Source organism: Mauremys reevesii, linkage group 16, assembly GCF_016161935.1.
Source record: "Mauremys reevesii isolate NIE-2019 linkage group 16, ASM1616193v1, whole genome shotgun sequence".
NCBI classification, from domain to species: domain Eukaryota; kingdom Metazoa; phylum Chordata; order Testudines; family Geoemydidae; genus Mauremys; species Mauremys reevesii.
Genome location: NC_052638.1, coordinates 33,927,908 through 33,942,176, shown reverse-complemented (window position 1 = coordinate 33,942,176; position 14,269 = coordinate 33,927,908). Strand labels below are relative to the sequence as shown.

The 14,269-nt window shown below is 42.0% G+C and overlaps 2 protein-coding genes across 2 annotated transcripts in view; one reads left to right on the top strand and one right to left on the bottom strand.

The window, feature by feature from the left end:
* Positions 1 to 540, bottom strand: part of BCO1 (beta-carotene oxygenase 1) — a 104,190-nt gene extending 103,650 nt beyond the window's left edge. The window contains exon 1 of the mRNA XM_039502668.1: positions 421 to 540. The gene's annotated coding sequence lies outside the window, so the exon portion shown is untranslated. The remainder of the gene's footprint in view (positions 1 to 420) is intronic.
* The window catches only part of PKD1L2 (polycystin 1 like 2), a 65,783-nt gene extending 54,949 nt beyond the window's left edge, over positions 1 to 10,834 (top strand). Inside the window, exons 36-43 of the mRNA XM_039502663.1 lie at positions 430 to 757; positions 1,975 to 2,108; positions 2,227 to 2,354; positions 2,942 to 3,102; positions 4,286 to 4,496; positions 6,110 to 6,211; positions 9,347 to 9,478; positions 10,409 to 10,834. Of these exons, the coding sequence (XP_039358597.1) occupies positions 430 to 757; positions 1,975 to 2,108; positions 2,227 to 2,354; positions 2,942 to 3,102; positions 4,286 to 4,496; positions 6,110 to 6,211; positions 9,347 to 9,478; positions 10,409 to 10,534 (1,322 nt within the window). The 3' untranslated portion in view covers positions 10,535 to 10,834. The remainder of the gene's footprint in view (positions 1 to 429; positions 758 to 1,974; positions 2,109 to 2,226; positions 2,355 to 2,941; positions 3,103 to 4,285; positions 4,497 to 6,109; positions 6,212 to 9,346; positions 9,479 to 10,408) is intronic.
* The last annotated feature ends 3,435 nt before the right edge of the window (positions 10,835 to 14,269 follow it).

The window sequence follows — 14,269 nt, the reverse complement described above, 5'->3', positions numbered from 1 at the left end:
AAGTGCATTGGCAGAGTTGGGTGTAGGATAACTCTGATACAATAGACCAAGACTCATGAGCTCTAGGTTCTATTCCTGGTGCTTACCTGTGGGGTGATTTTAGACAAGTTGCTTCCCCTCTCTGACCCTCAGTTGTATAATGGGGATAATGATACTGACTGCATGTGAAATATTTTGACATCTATGGATGAAAAGGTCTATGTAAGAATTAGCTCTTATTATTACATTATGCCTGACTCAACCCAGGACGATTAATCCTTTGTTTTCTTGAGTATTAAATAAAACAAAGCCAATGTGAATTTAAGAAATGAATCTAATAATAAACAAGACAAAAACATATTTCAGTGAGGAATAAATGGGAGTTGAGACTATATTGATTATTGAGCCTGACATAATATCAACATTGACTCTTTTACATACCTCTTTTAGGCTTCATTACAGATGGCAACTCCAAGTTGGTAGGCAGTGCCCGAATTCGTCAAGTGAGAGTGAAGGGGAACACCTGCCCGATAGCTCCCAAACTGCAAGGCTCGATCCAAGAATGCCATGCTTCGTATTCTCCCCAAGCAGAAGACACGTCAGACTATGGGGAACACTGGAATATCTCAGCCTTCGATAACTCCTCTGACTTGAGTTCTGCATGGCAATATCAGAGCCAGTCCAAACTTAGAGGGCATCCAGTGTGGGGCAAACTTGCCATCTATAGGGGAGGAGGATATGTGGTTCACTTAGGAACTGATCCAAAGAATGCAACCAGGTAGCATTTTTATTGTGTTTGGGTTTTGCTACTGTTGTGGTTTTGATTTGATTCATGTTTTATGCTATTGTCACCTTGTGTTACATCACATATTAACCAAAATCCAATCCAGGATTATAACCTGATTTTCTAAGATTAGAACTATGCGCATGTACATAGATTCCAGATTTACACTAACAATTACCACACAATCAAAAAAATTAGAACGGGAAAAGACCTAGTACTTCCTCCCAGTCAGTGCAACATTACTCCCTCTTCCACACACCCCAGCTTTTGGTTTAGTCTACTTTTCAATACCTAAAGCAATAGGTTTTCTACCTCTTCCCTTTACAGATCATTTCATAGTTTAACTGAATGCCATTGTTAGGAAATACTTCAGCCTAAATCTTCCCCTGCTCATGTTCATCCCATTAATCTTAACAAGATCTTCTTGGTCAATCCTAAACTTTTCATCTCCCTCCTCAGTGTTTATGCTCTGCAGATGATTGCAGACAATCATATCCACCCTCTAGCCACAGTTAGTGGAGTGAATTGTCCATTACAGGAAACAATCTTCTGTGTTTGTGAATAAAAACAGAGATTGCTTCTAGGAATGAAGCAATAGAAAATGGAGGCCTTGGAGACAAGGGGCCTGTGTATTACCAACAGGAAATAGTGTCCACCATAGAATATCAAGGTTGGAAGGGACCTCAGGAGGTCTTCTAGTCCAACTCCCTCCTCAAAGCAGGACCAATCCCCAGGCAGATTTTTGCCTGAGATCCCTAAATGGCCCCCTTAAAGACTAAACTCACAACCCTGGGTTTAGGAAACGAATGCTCAAACCACTGAACTATCCCTCCCCCCAGTATTGGAAACCCAAGTGTACCTATTTGCCTACAGATAAATTAGATGTTGGCGATAGCTGCATAGGAACTTACCCAGCCTGGCATGGCAAAAGCTAACTGATCAAGCCAGTATCTTGGCTTCAGTACTAGCCAACACCTGAAGCTTCATAGGAGACTAAAAGCACTAGACTAATTGTGCAGTGTAGACCATGGAGGGACAGAGAAATTCCTCAGTTTGGACCCACACATCAGGTGTCCTTTGAAAGTCCCTGCCTCTTGTCCCCACTTTCTGTATGTAGTTTCCAAACAATCCTACCCCTCGTGTAACACCACACACCTCTAATATGAGTCAAAAGTGATTAGTCACTCTCTCTTTTGTGCACTCTTTGGCAGAATTCTCCAATATCTCTTCAACAACGTCTGGCTGGACACCTTCACAAGAGCAGTGTTTGTTGAATTTACAGTCTACAATGCCAATGTGAACCTGTTCTGTATTATAAGCCTGATGTTTGAAACAAATGCATTAGGTAAGAGCCCACTTTCAATTCTAGCACTTCCAGCTCTTGCATTGCAGTACACAACAAGCAACAGACTTTGGGAGGAATTTTCAAGAGACGAGAGCTGAACACAGCTTTATTTTTTCAGGGGCCTTCTTCACACATGCAGAACTGCAGAGCATCCGGCTCTACCCCTACACAGATGGTCTGCACATCTTTGTTGTTGCAGCAGAAGTGATTTATTTCCTATTTATCATCTACTATATGGTAGCACAGGTAAGACCCAGCAGAAGCTTCAGTTGCCATGTGTCACTGGATCCGATTCAGATCTCAAAGACAAGGGTTTTACATCAGTGTAATTCAAGCCACTTCATTGGTGTTGCTTCTGACACAGGTGCTGGAATTAGGTGTGCTGGGGGTGCAGTAGTACCACCTGGAAGCAGTTTCCATTATATTCAGGGTTTACAGTTTGGTTGTATGGCTCTTAGCACCCCCACTATACAAATTGTTCCAGCCCCCCTGCCAGTGTGAGGTCTGAATCAGATCCTGTACCTTTAATAAATAAAGGAAAGGGGGATTTCTCTTGACTGGAGTACATGCTGGGGTACAAGAACTGGTTGAGCAGATGTGCAGGGGTCTCTTCTTGTGCAGAGGGGACCCTCAATCCCAAATGTTGGACTGAACTGTTTGTAGCTCCAGGAAGAGCTGGGGCTGGATCAGCAGCCTTAGCAAAAATGAATGGAATCAAAGTTTGTTAGAGTGACATGGCAGTGATATATTTGATCTACCCTCCTCACTTTATACAGTCATATTGCTGAGATTCTTGCCAAGGGCTGTTGGAAGTGAAACTCCTGTTTTTACAGGGAAAGCTCATGAGGGCTCTGAAATGGAGGTATTTCCACAGCAAGTGGAACCTGCTAGAGCTGGCCATTATACTGCTTAGCTGGAGCACCCTATCAGTATTTGTGAAGAGGACAATCCTGGGGGCACGTGATATCAGCTACTACCAGCATCACAAGGATGAGTAAATGTTCCATGACTGCCTTTCTCTGCTTTAGCTAGTACCTCCCTTGTTTTCCCAGCACCTCTGCTGCCTGAGATATATGCTCTCCAGAAGTAGCTACATTTTACTGGTGGATGACATGAATCTGTATGGCTGTATTATGTAATCCATGTAAGGATTTTAGGACTTGGATTTATGTCAGTGACAGGAATTAAAGCTACCTCACCTGGGGAAATGCTAAAGGACAGCAGGCATTAGCACCACCTCCCCTAACATGGGGTCTATGGAACTGATGGGTCTTGCTGGTGCAGGCCCTATATGAGTATCACCTGCCTTGCCCTCATCTCACTGCAGCTACCCTGGGTAGGTACATGGCTACTGTTTAAGAGCTCAGAGCAGAGCCAGACACAGCAATATCCTAGGACAGAAATTAACAAGCCAGTCACAACAGAGAAGAATTCAACAGGCCCATGCAGATTTGAGACACCTTTGTAGTATGTTGTTGCAAAACAGAGTAACAAACATAAGAAATATACAGCCCCTTTAAGCACCAAAACACAAACATAACTGGCTTCTCTCAAAGCCAAGCTATTGTAGCATGCCTACTTCAGCCAAGAATGCCCCCCAACCGGTCCTGCTCCAGCCTTATTGCTAGAAACCCCTCCCCCTTTCACTGTTAGATTTATTACCCAACTTCCTGCAGCACAATCTTCATATAGAATTTGCAGAGCATTAGTTATTTCTCCACAGCTGGCCCAGCCTTGCTATCCTGCAAACATAGGAGGAAAACAGGGTCCCTTTCAGAGCAAGATAGTAAACTCCTTCCCTGTCAATCTCCAGAAAGGGTCTATGCACCCCATTACACTACCCAACAGTAAACGCTAAGCATTTGCTTTAGGTGCCTGTTACTCCAGGGTTTGCTGAGTAAGAACTTCCTGGCCTGAGTATTAGAAGTACTCAGGCTTTAGTCTATACCTCAGATAGGCCAGCCAACTCAGATGTAAAGCATCACCATGCACAAGAGACTCTTGTGTGAAGATGGGATGAGAGGGGAGTTAGGAGCAACACCTGAGTAAGAACCTGAATTAACTTTGCAGTGAAGACAAACCCTGACTGACCAGTGCTATCAGCCTGCTCATTAATCACAGTGCACAGAAGTGTTCTGAAAGTTTTTCATGCATTGTTTATTAATCTTTTCTCATAGGTGTGTAAGTTTCAATGAAACAGCAACAGCTGATGCAGCTCTTGGCTACCTAATTGCTTTCCTGGTGCTTCTCTCTACTGTGAAATTGTGGCATCTCCTGAGGCTCAACCCTAAACTAAACATGATCACCTCCACCTTGAGGAGGGCTTGGGGTGACATCTCTGGATTCATCACTGTTATTTTAATCATGTTCCTGGCCTATTCCATTGCTGTGAGTATCTTTATGGTTCCTGTTTGCAATCTGCTAGTTGCAGATAATATGAATAATTTCTGAATAGTGAAAACAAAGTGGCTCTGAAATGTAAGATGAAAAAGCTGTCCACCTAGATCTTGGGTGAGTAGTCGGAGGATCCACTCTCCAGCATACGAGTGGCAAGTTAAAATATCCACTTATCTGCTCTTTTGCAAACTGAAATGAAGTTCAACAAACATGATAAAAAATATAGATTTCCTGTGCATGGTGTATATGTGTGTCAAAGAGCAAAGTACAGAAATATACTTGGGGGGCAAAGATCTTACAGGACAACTAAACAGGGGAGAGTGATTGACTGACAGCACCAGATATGATATGGTTTGGAACATGTAAAATAGATATAGGGAAGATTTTTTTGGGTTCCTGCCCATTGCTGGTTCTACAGGAATAAAGTTCATTATTATGTAAATATACTAGTTCATTCAATCAGGTTAATGAATTACAGCACTATAACTATTTGTTTTATTTGAAACACTGTATGTACATTACCATGTAGAGAGCAGGTGGGATATAGAACAGATATGTTCAATCTGTCACTGAAAAGATTAGGTAATAATTAGAACTTCTCCAAAATAGCAATAAACCACATCTAAACAGTAATTTCAAAGAAGGATAAAACACTGAACTGGAACTCGGACCAGGGTTCAATTCCCAGCTCTGCCACAGACTTCCTGTCTTGCCTTGGCCAAGTCAGTTAATCCCTCTGTGCCTCAGTTCCTCATCTGTAGAATGGAGATAACAGGTCCAGTTTCTCATCTACTTACACTGTAAATTCTTTAAACTAAGACCCCCTTTTACTAAGCATGTGAACGCCCAGCACAGTAGGGCCCAGTGTACGTTGGGTACCATTGTAAAATAAGCCTCCTGCAACAAAAACAAACTATTTGCATCTTCTCTTACATTATTTTCTATTTATATTACAGTAGCATCCAAAATGCACTCTGTACTGTACAGGCACAGAGGAAGATGCGGTCCCTACCCACTAAGATTTTGCAATCTTTGTTCATTAACAAATTAATTGGAGACACATAACTAAACATTCTCCACTTCCTTCCCTATGCTGCTCTATAGTACTGCTGTGTATTAAACACCAGAGGTGACTGCATTTCAGTGATAGGTGAAGTGGTATGTATATAGTTTGTAGAATATTTTGAGATCTTTCAAGAAGGCACCATTGAGCTGATATTGAGAAGTGCTGAGCACCCACAAGACCACTTGAAGCTAATAGGAGCTGCAGGTGCTCAGCATTGCTAAAAAATCAGGTTTTATTGAAGTTATGGCTATCTACCACTTGCTTCCTTGCTACTGAAGGAAACCCAAAAAACTGGTTCCCCCATTCTCTCCCCTGCAAACACTCCTGTTATTGACAGAAAAAGTCAGGAATTGAGTAAGGTGACTTGTTTGATAGGTCCATTACTCTGCATGTGGCTCATGACCCAAGCTCCAGTCATAGAAGAAGTAACTCACAGATCCTGGGTTCTTGCCTACTCCATGTAACTTTGATCTCAGACCCTAAATGGATAACAAACCCTTGTGATTATGATGCAAGATCTGCCTTCTTTCCTTTGCAGACAAATTTGATATTTGGCTGGAAGCTGCACTCCTACAAAACCCTCTTTGATTCAGCAGAGACAATGGTCAGCCTTCAGCTGGGAATCTTCAACTATGAGGAGGTACCAAATCTATCTTTCAGAGATTTATTTGTATTGTGGTAGCACCTACGCTGATAACTATCTTTTGTACAAACAGCACAAAAAAAAAAAAACCAGACAGTTCCTGCCCCACAGAGCTAAGCTGCTTTTATTTGCAGATAAATAAAATGAAAAACTAAACCAGAAAATCATGTTATGATTTTCTATACTGAGGGCTCAATCCAACTCCCATTCAAGTCACTGAGAGTCTCTGAGTTCAATGGGAGGTGGATCAGAGCTATAAAGAGCAGCCATATGGTTTCAAAGTGATTTTAAACTAAAGAAAATGAAATATGAAAAAATATTAAAGGCTCCAGGAAAGAGAGCACCATGTGAGTCTTGTCTGTAACATGCTACATTTGCACTGCTTTGCAAAATGACAGCAGCCACTGCAGACAGCAGACATCTAGAAATGTACAGGTGTAAAAACAGAAAAACCTAACCTCCTAAAAGTTTGTATTAAAAAACCACTTTAAATATTAACTTTAATACAAATTCACAGAGGCAGACCTGAACTCAAATCAGACCTGAGCAGTCCCAGAATTTGGGGAAGTAAGGGTACAAAAAGTCAGATCAGAATTTTATAACTGTGGCAAAGTACCTTCTCCTCAGCAGTCCTCTTTAGCTTTGGAGACATGGGCTTGGGCAAGGCAAATCCTTATAGGTAGCACAGGGTCTGGCTATTCCTTTCCTCAGTCAATCCCTTGTGCTTGTTTTCCTTCCCTTCTGAGGAGGGAGTGTCACCTGCCTAGAAGGGTTTGAAGTCTTACTGTACTTAGTCTACTAGCAGTTTCTCTTACCCCTCTATGCAGGGGAGGGTTTAAAAAGGTCTCAAGCAGTTGGCGCCAGCTGAACCTAATTAGTTCCCTGGTAACCCCTTTTCCAGCTGAACCTTATTTCCCCGTGGTTCTCTCTCCTCAGTGGATAGGAAGAGGCCTTTTAACCCCCTGGGACTAATTCTCCCCAGTAGCTGTTTGTCCTGGGTTTACCACATAACTGACACTCATTATTATTATTTCTATCCTCACCAAAATGTGTGGTGGTAGGTGCTTATCCCTCTCCCACAGAGATTACAAGATAGTGGAGGCATGACTTAACAAGGAGAAAACAAGACAATAGTGAGGAGCTGGAGCGAGATGGGGAAATAGCAATAAGAATACAAAGTTACTCAGTGAAAGTAGCACACGGTTTAGTAGAGCCAAGAGAGTGGGACTCGTGTTTTAATGACTAAGTGGATGTCTTATGTAGCTAATTTCATGTAGAAATTGCAGCAGCAGTGGGGTTTCTTATAAACAACAGATGATCTCATTTGAGAAGAAAAAGTGCCAGCTCTGAAATGTATTCACAACTGCAGAAAAGCAGATAAATAACTCAGTGGGGCATTGTGAAACTAGTTTGAGAAATCAACACAGCTACATTTGAATGTTTTCCCTTTCTAGTAGAAACTCAGAGAAAGAACGTTGCTTCTGACAATCTCGAGTTCTGTCCTGCTGAACTCAAATCCAAATAGTACAGATAACACTACTTCATTTTTAATAAAACATTGAATATTTGATGCTTTAAAGAGAGAAGTGCTTAACGCTCTCAGACAGCAAAAAGGGAGACTTTTGATTAGTGTTAGACGTGAGTCTGATTTTAAAAGCTCAACTGCCTGCTTTATATCTGGGAGCACTTTCTCATCAAGCAATGAAAAAGAGACTAGGGTAAAATATATTTCATACCCTATTCTCTATTTCATTTAAACCCTCTTGAACCCTTCATTAAGACACATACTCAGGTTTTAAATAGCCACCTTTCCTGCTAGCCAATGCAAAATTATTGTATGGTTCATTTAGACAACAGACATTACTATCAGTAGTCTATATGCACCACCTGAACCACAGACCAACCATCCTCTTGGGGCAGCTATATACGTACACCTGCTCTCCAAGGGGAGTTCTGTTTGCACAATAAGGGACAAATGTAATATCTGGACTTTTAATACATTTTTAACTCCCTGATCTCCCAAGAAAAATTCTTCCATGTTACAACTTTTTTTAGCCAATTCTTTTGTGGATTAAATTAGTTCCTCTTTGTCATCTTTTATGGGCTTCTCTTTGTTTGGTACTGAAGGTTACTTTGTAATCATATTATAGCTTCAAAACTTGTTTGTGTGGTGCTAATCTCTGTGACTCTTCACCTTTGACATAGCTATCTTGTACGTGCCAGCCTGTCCTTGTATGAAATATTTGTCAATCAATAAATATTTGCCCAAGCCTGCAAACAGTTACTATTGTGTTATATTTGCTACTGTGAGAAATCTCATTGAAGCATTGTAAGCATGAATCCCAGTAGTAAGTGTCTGCAGATGTCCCTTAGCCTAAAAGGAAAAAAAACAAGTCTATTTCACATAGGGAAGCACATTTTCAAAAGGAATTAAACTTGTAGATCCAGTCAATACAGGCAAAAGCTCATGCTTTTCTTGTGGACTATTTGAAAAACTAGTCTAGCAGAAGACTAGATGGTTCAGAGGACTGGCAATGGGCTAGAAAGGTGTCTTACCTCTTGGTCCTAGGTTCAAATCCCCCCTCCTGCCCCCAGGTTGCCACTTATGAAAAATTGTTGCTAACTGACTCCTATTTCATAGTTCTGATTAAATTAGTTTGGTGGGTCTCAGTACAGGCTTGGTTTTACAAGTGTCCATGTCACTATAATTAGCCTCAGCAAAGAGGCCAATGACTGAATATATATGGAGGCTGACCTGCCCTTTCACTACAGGGGCAGACTGTCAGGAATGCATGGTGAAGCTTGCACTGCCTGTGCTGTTTTGTTCTAGGGATAAGCAGAAGCCTTTGGTCTCCAGGTCTGTCAAGCTTACACCTTCATGATCACTAAATTCACACACATTTAAAAAACAAAAGAAAGCATGGCCCATAATACATATGGATGCATCACATGTTCTATCAACTCTGATGTATAGTACATCATAGCATGAAAATCACTCCTGGAGAGAGAAGAAACCTATTGTATACTCTATCAACAACTTGGATGCCCTCTTCAAGGTTTTAAGTTGACCCTGCTTCCAACCTTTTTCTTCTATAATAAAAAACATAATGCCGTATTTTATTTATTCTCCAGGTCTTGGACTATAATCCAATTTTGGGCTCCTTCTTAATTGGATCCTGTATCATTTTCATGACATTTGTGGTGCTCAATCTGTTCATTTCAGTGATTCTGGTTGCTTTTAGTGAGGAACAGAAACATTATCAGGTATGTTCATCTAAATTGTTCTATTATTTAATATTTACATTACAGTAGCACACAGTGGCCTTAATCTGGATTGGGATATTTTACTGTGCTGCACAAACACTGATGAGGACACAGTGCCTGCTTTTAAGAGCTTACAATCTATTCCAATTAAACACATTTTAGCTTTCGTAAAGTTACACTGCTCTTTTCAATTCACAAAATCAGATTTTCTAAGTCAGCCTAAATTTTATTAATAGAAATATATACACTCTTAAAACAACTTGTGCACACAAGTCAGGTAAGCATCTAGCTGCCTACTTTTTGTGCATTAATCATAGTTTTATCTGTAATTTCTATTATATGCACCTACACCAAATCCAGCAATTTCAGTTTAGGTTGAAATCCACTGAAGTCCATGGCAAAGCTTCCTTTTGAGATACCAATATTGTGGCATGAAATTCTCTTTGATACTATACATGAAGCCCTTGATGAATCTGTTGTGTTGTATATAAAACCAAGGGAATGGAAAACAGAACAGATTGTTAATGTAAGCACTAGATGCATGTATGCAACTTCCACTCACTTTACTAGGAGTTTTAGGCATGTATCTGTGGGAACTGTTGGGTGTATAGCTAGCTGATGAATGTCTGACCCTACTGAAGTCAATGGCAAAACTCACATGGACTTGAGTGGAGCCAGATTTTCACCCAGCATGTTGCAACAAGCTGAGGTTTTTTTTGAAGTGATGGTGATATTCTGCCTCATTCACCTGAATCCATGTCTGTTCTACCTACAGTATTTACATTCTCTATGTGTAATCTTGGCCCAATTGAAGCAAATGGTAGTTTGCCATTTATGTCAATGGAGCCAGGACTTCACTCCATTTATTTAAACTACCAATCCATACACAGCTGCAGCAGCATGGGGCTTTATTTTTGTCATTTTTTTTAGGCTTCAGAAGAAGAAGAGATTGTTGATCTAATGCTGATGAAAATTTTCAGTTTCCTTGGGATTAAATGCAAAAAGGAAGAGAAGCCGACCAGTGTTGAGCAACTGAAAGAAGCTGCTAGCACTTGACAACCATAATGACCAATTGCTTTCTGTAAAGTCTTTCCCTCTATCCATTTTAAACTACAGCTGCTGTGGCTGGACTTAGATATTATGGCTCCTATGTGTAAAGTGGTGTCGTCTGCAGAGCTGTGACATAAACAGGAATATGTTCAATAATAAAATCTTGTGTTGTATGATGTTATGGGATATTATCTGTGAACTAGTAGTAAACAAATCTAGAATAATGTGTCCAATTATGTATATTGTTTTATAATTTCTGTAAATGTACTTTCATGTATTTAATAAATGCTAAATGTTCACTGCAAAGTTTATCTAAATTATTTGATCATAAAATCACCAAGCGATAGTGTCCCACTTATTCAATCTGTGATTTAAATGTCTTAGAAGGAATGTGCATTTAAAATTCAGCATCTCTCTTTGCATATTCAACATGGGCCATATCATCACAATCACCAGGTCATGCAGGGGAGTACTAAGGTCTCCTTCCCTGGAGCCATTATAGCTTGGGGACTAACAGAGCTCTTTCGAGAGACAAGGTGAGTGAGGTAATATCGTTTATTGGATAAGTATCTGTTGGTCCAATAAAAGATAGTACTTCCCACCTTGGCTCTCTAATATCCTGGAACCAACAGGGCTCCTACAACACTGCATACAACATGGATCTTTGTTTTTTGGGGGAAGTGGGGTACTTAAGGATCATCAGACTTAATGACCTTACAACTTATGGATAATAGCTTCAGCCTGAGTCATTGTCTTCCGGAGTATCACTGAATCCCCACTGACTAAGGCTGTGTCTACACTGCCACTTTCAGCGCTAAAACTTAAGTCGTTCAGGCATGTGAAAAAAAAACACCCTAAGGGACAAAAGTTTTAGCACTGAAAAGTGTCAGTATAGACAGCGCTACCACCCCTCATTCAGGATGGTTACTTTTTATCGCCGGGGGAGCTCTGCCCACGTCATATCACAGAAACACCCTCCTCCCCCCCTTATATGTTATGAGTAACAAGTAACATCTGAGTCTGCAAAAGTATGGTAAGTAAAGAATAGCACGTGACATGGGGTACGGTGGGTGCTATGAGTTAGCCACACACCTCAGGTGCACAGGGAGGCACAAAGGACAGCTCCTGAGAAGAGCAGTTAGGCCAGGTTTACACTAGGAAATTAGGTCGGTGTAACTTTGTTGATCAGGGGTGTGAAAAATCCACTGCCCTGAGCGAGGCAGTTAAACCAACCTCACTTCTGGTGTAGACAGCACTAGGTCGATGGGAGAATTCACCCATCGACCTAGCTACTGCCTCTTGGGAAGGTGGATTACCTACACCAACAGGAGAATCCTTCCCGTCGGCATAGGTAGAGTCTTCACTGAAGCACTACAGCAGCGCAGCTGCAGCACTTTAAATGTAGACAAGCTTTTGGTTTACATCACCTGTGCTTCTAGTAAATTAGTCCACTCTAAAAAATGGCAAAGCTAACTTTTAGAGGCAAATTTCCAGAAAACTTCCTGAATTATTCTCACCAAATTTGCAAGCAAATCCATACTGAACAACCCACAGGGACACAGTTACCTGATTCACATGAGCAAATGACATGCTTCTGAATAGGCCCTTTGAAAAGGTTGCCTTCACAATAATAAAAATAAATTATGTGGGCTGGAATCTTAGCTGGCCAATCCAATTGCTCCTCAGTCTTGCCCCTTTCCTAGCTCTCTCTTATAATAATAAAATCACAGTGGTGTTAGTGTGACATACACATCTTTGCATCTTTTAAGCTTTGAAAAAGTCATTACTAGCTACCTTCATTATTTTATTGCTGTTGTTATTGCATAACAATATGAGTCATATTCTCCGATTGATTTTGTGCACAAACTAAGCTAGTAAGAAGTTACCAGCAGCTTTCCTTCCATAGGTTGATTCTGAACAGAGTACAATGGACACTCAGTCAGAAACATACAGCCAATGAAAGTGAAAATATTCAGTGCCATGCTAAAGTGGTTATACAGAATTTTAAATGAATGTTTTTCCACTCAATAAGTGGCAATCATGTCTCATTATGAGCATGCTATTGTGATAGTGTCCAGAGGCCCCATTAAGAGATCATGGCCCAAATGCATGAGGTGCTGAACACAAATATAAGTAAGAGTAGTAGCCCCCGAGAGCTTGCAATCTAAGTATAAAACAAGAGATTACAGATGAATAAAAGAGGGGGGGGGGGGGAGAGGAGAGACAACAAGAGAAAAGACAGTTATGACAAGTGCCTCCACTGGTGCAAGTTGCTGAGGGACAGATTTGGAAGGTGCATGGAAGGAAACACCAGTCATCCGGTTCTTCCGCACTACTGAGGGGGATTCTAGCCAAGCACTTTCTTCAAACAGCGAACAAAATGGAATATTATATCACTAGAACAGAGAAAAAAGCCCACTAGAGACCAATAGGATAGCCCCTCTGGATATCACATCTTTACTGTACTGGTGATGCCCATAATTTTTGTTGATATTATTTTGCTTTCTAAGTCCCTGATTCCACAATGAGAACCACGCAGATGGTTCCCTGAACCTACATGGAGCACAATTTCTGCCTGAGCACATCTCCTCTGATAGTATGTTATCTGGTGGACTCTACTGAGGATCTCAGCTGCCTTCAGTCATGTCTTTTAACATACTGGATCATGGCTACAAATATGGGAAGAGATTTATGATAGCAGATAGCAGAAAATAACAGAAGATCCAATGGAGGGAAGCTGAAGATAGACAAATTCAGACTAGAAATAAGGCACAAATAAATGAGGGTAATTAACTATTGGAACAATTTTTCTACAGATATGGTAGATTCTCCATCATTTAAATCAACACTGGAGATCTTTCTAAAAGATATGCTGTAGCTCAAACTAGGGTGACCAGACATCCTGATAAAATCGGGACCGTCCCGATATTTGGGTGGTTGTCCCGCGTCCTGATCTTTGGTCAGGACACAATGTGTCTGGATATTTTGCTCCGCCGGCAGCACTGGTGTTTTGGGGTTTTTTTGGCTCTGCGGCAGACCCCCTCCCATGTGTCCTGATATTTTCTTCATCTCATCTGGTCACCCTAGCTCAAACAGAAGTTATAGGCTTGATGCAGAAATTATTGGGTGAGGTTTTATGGCTCTCTCCTACCTACATACCTTCCCCTTCCTCCCAGTCCCACACTCACTCCCCAGTTCTATCCTCTCCCCACATCCTCCTTCTCCCATCACAGCCCCCTTCCCTCTCTCAGAGCCTCCTCACACCTGGCCACTCCCCAGTTCTGTCCTCCTCCCACAGCCCCCCCACGCCCACACCACTCTCCCATCACAGTCCCCACGCCCCCCTCAGAGCCCCCTCACACCCACTCCTCAGTTCTGTCCTCCTCCCACAGCCCCCCCACGCCCACACCGCTCTCCCATCACAGCCCCACGCCCCTCTCAGAGCCCCCTCACACCCACTCCCCAGTTCTGTCCTCCTCCCACAGCCCCCCCACGCCCACACCGCCTCCCATCACAGTCCCCACGCCCCCCTCAGAGCCCCCTCACACCCACTCCTCAGTTCTGTCCTCCTCCCACAGCCCCCCCACCCCCACACCGCTCTCCCATCACCGCCCCACGCCCTCTCAGAGCCCCTCACACCCACTCCCCAGTTCTGTCCTCCTCCCACAGCCCCCCCACGCCCACACCGCTCTCCCATCACAGCCCCACGCCCACACCCACTCCCTAGTTCTGTCCTCCTCC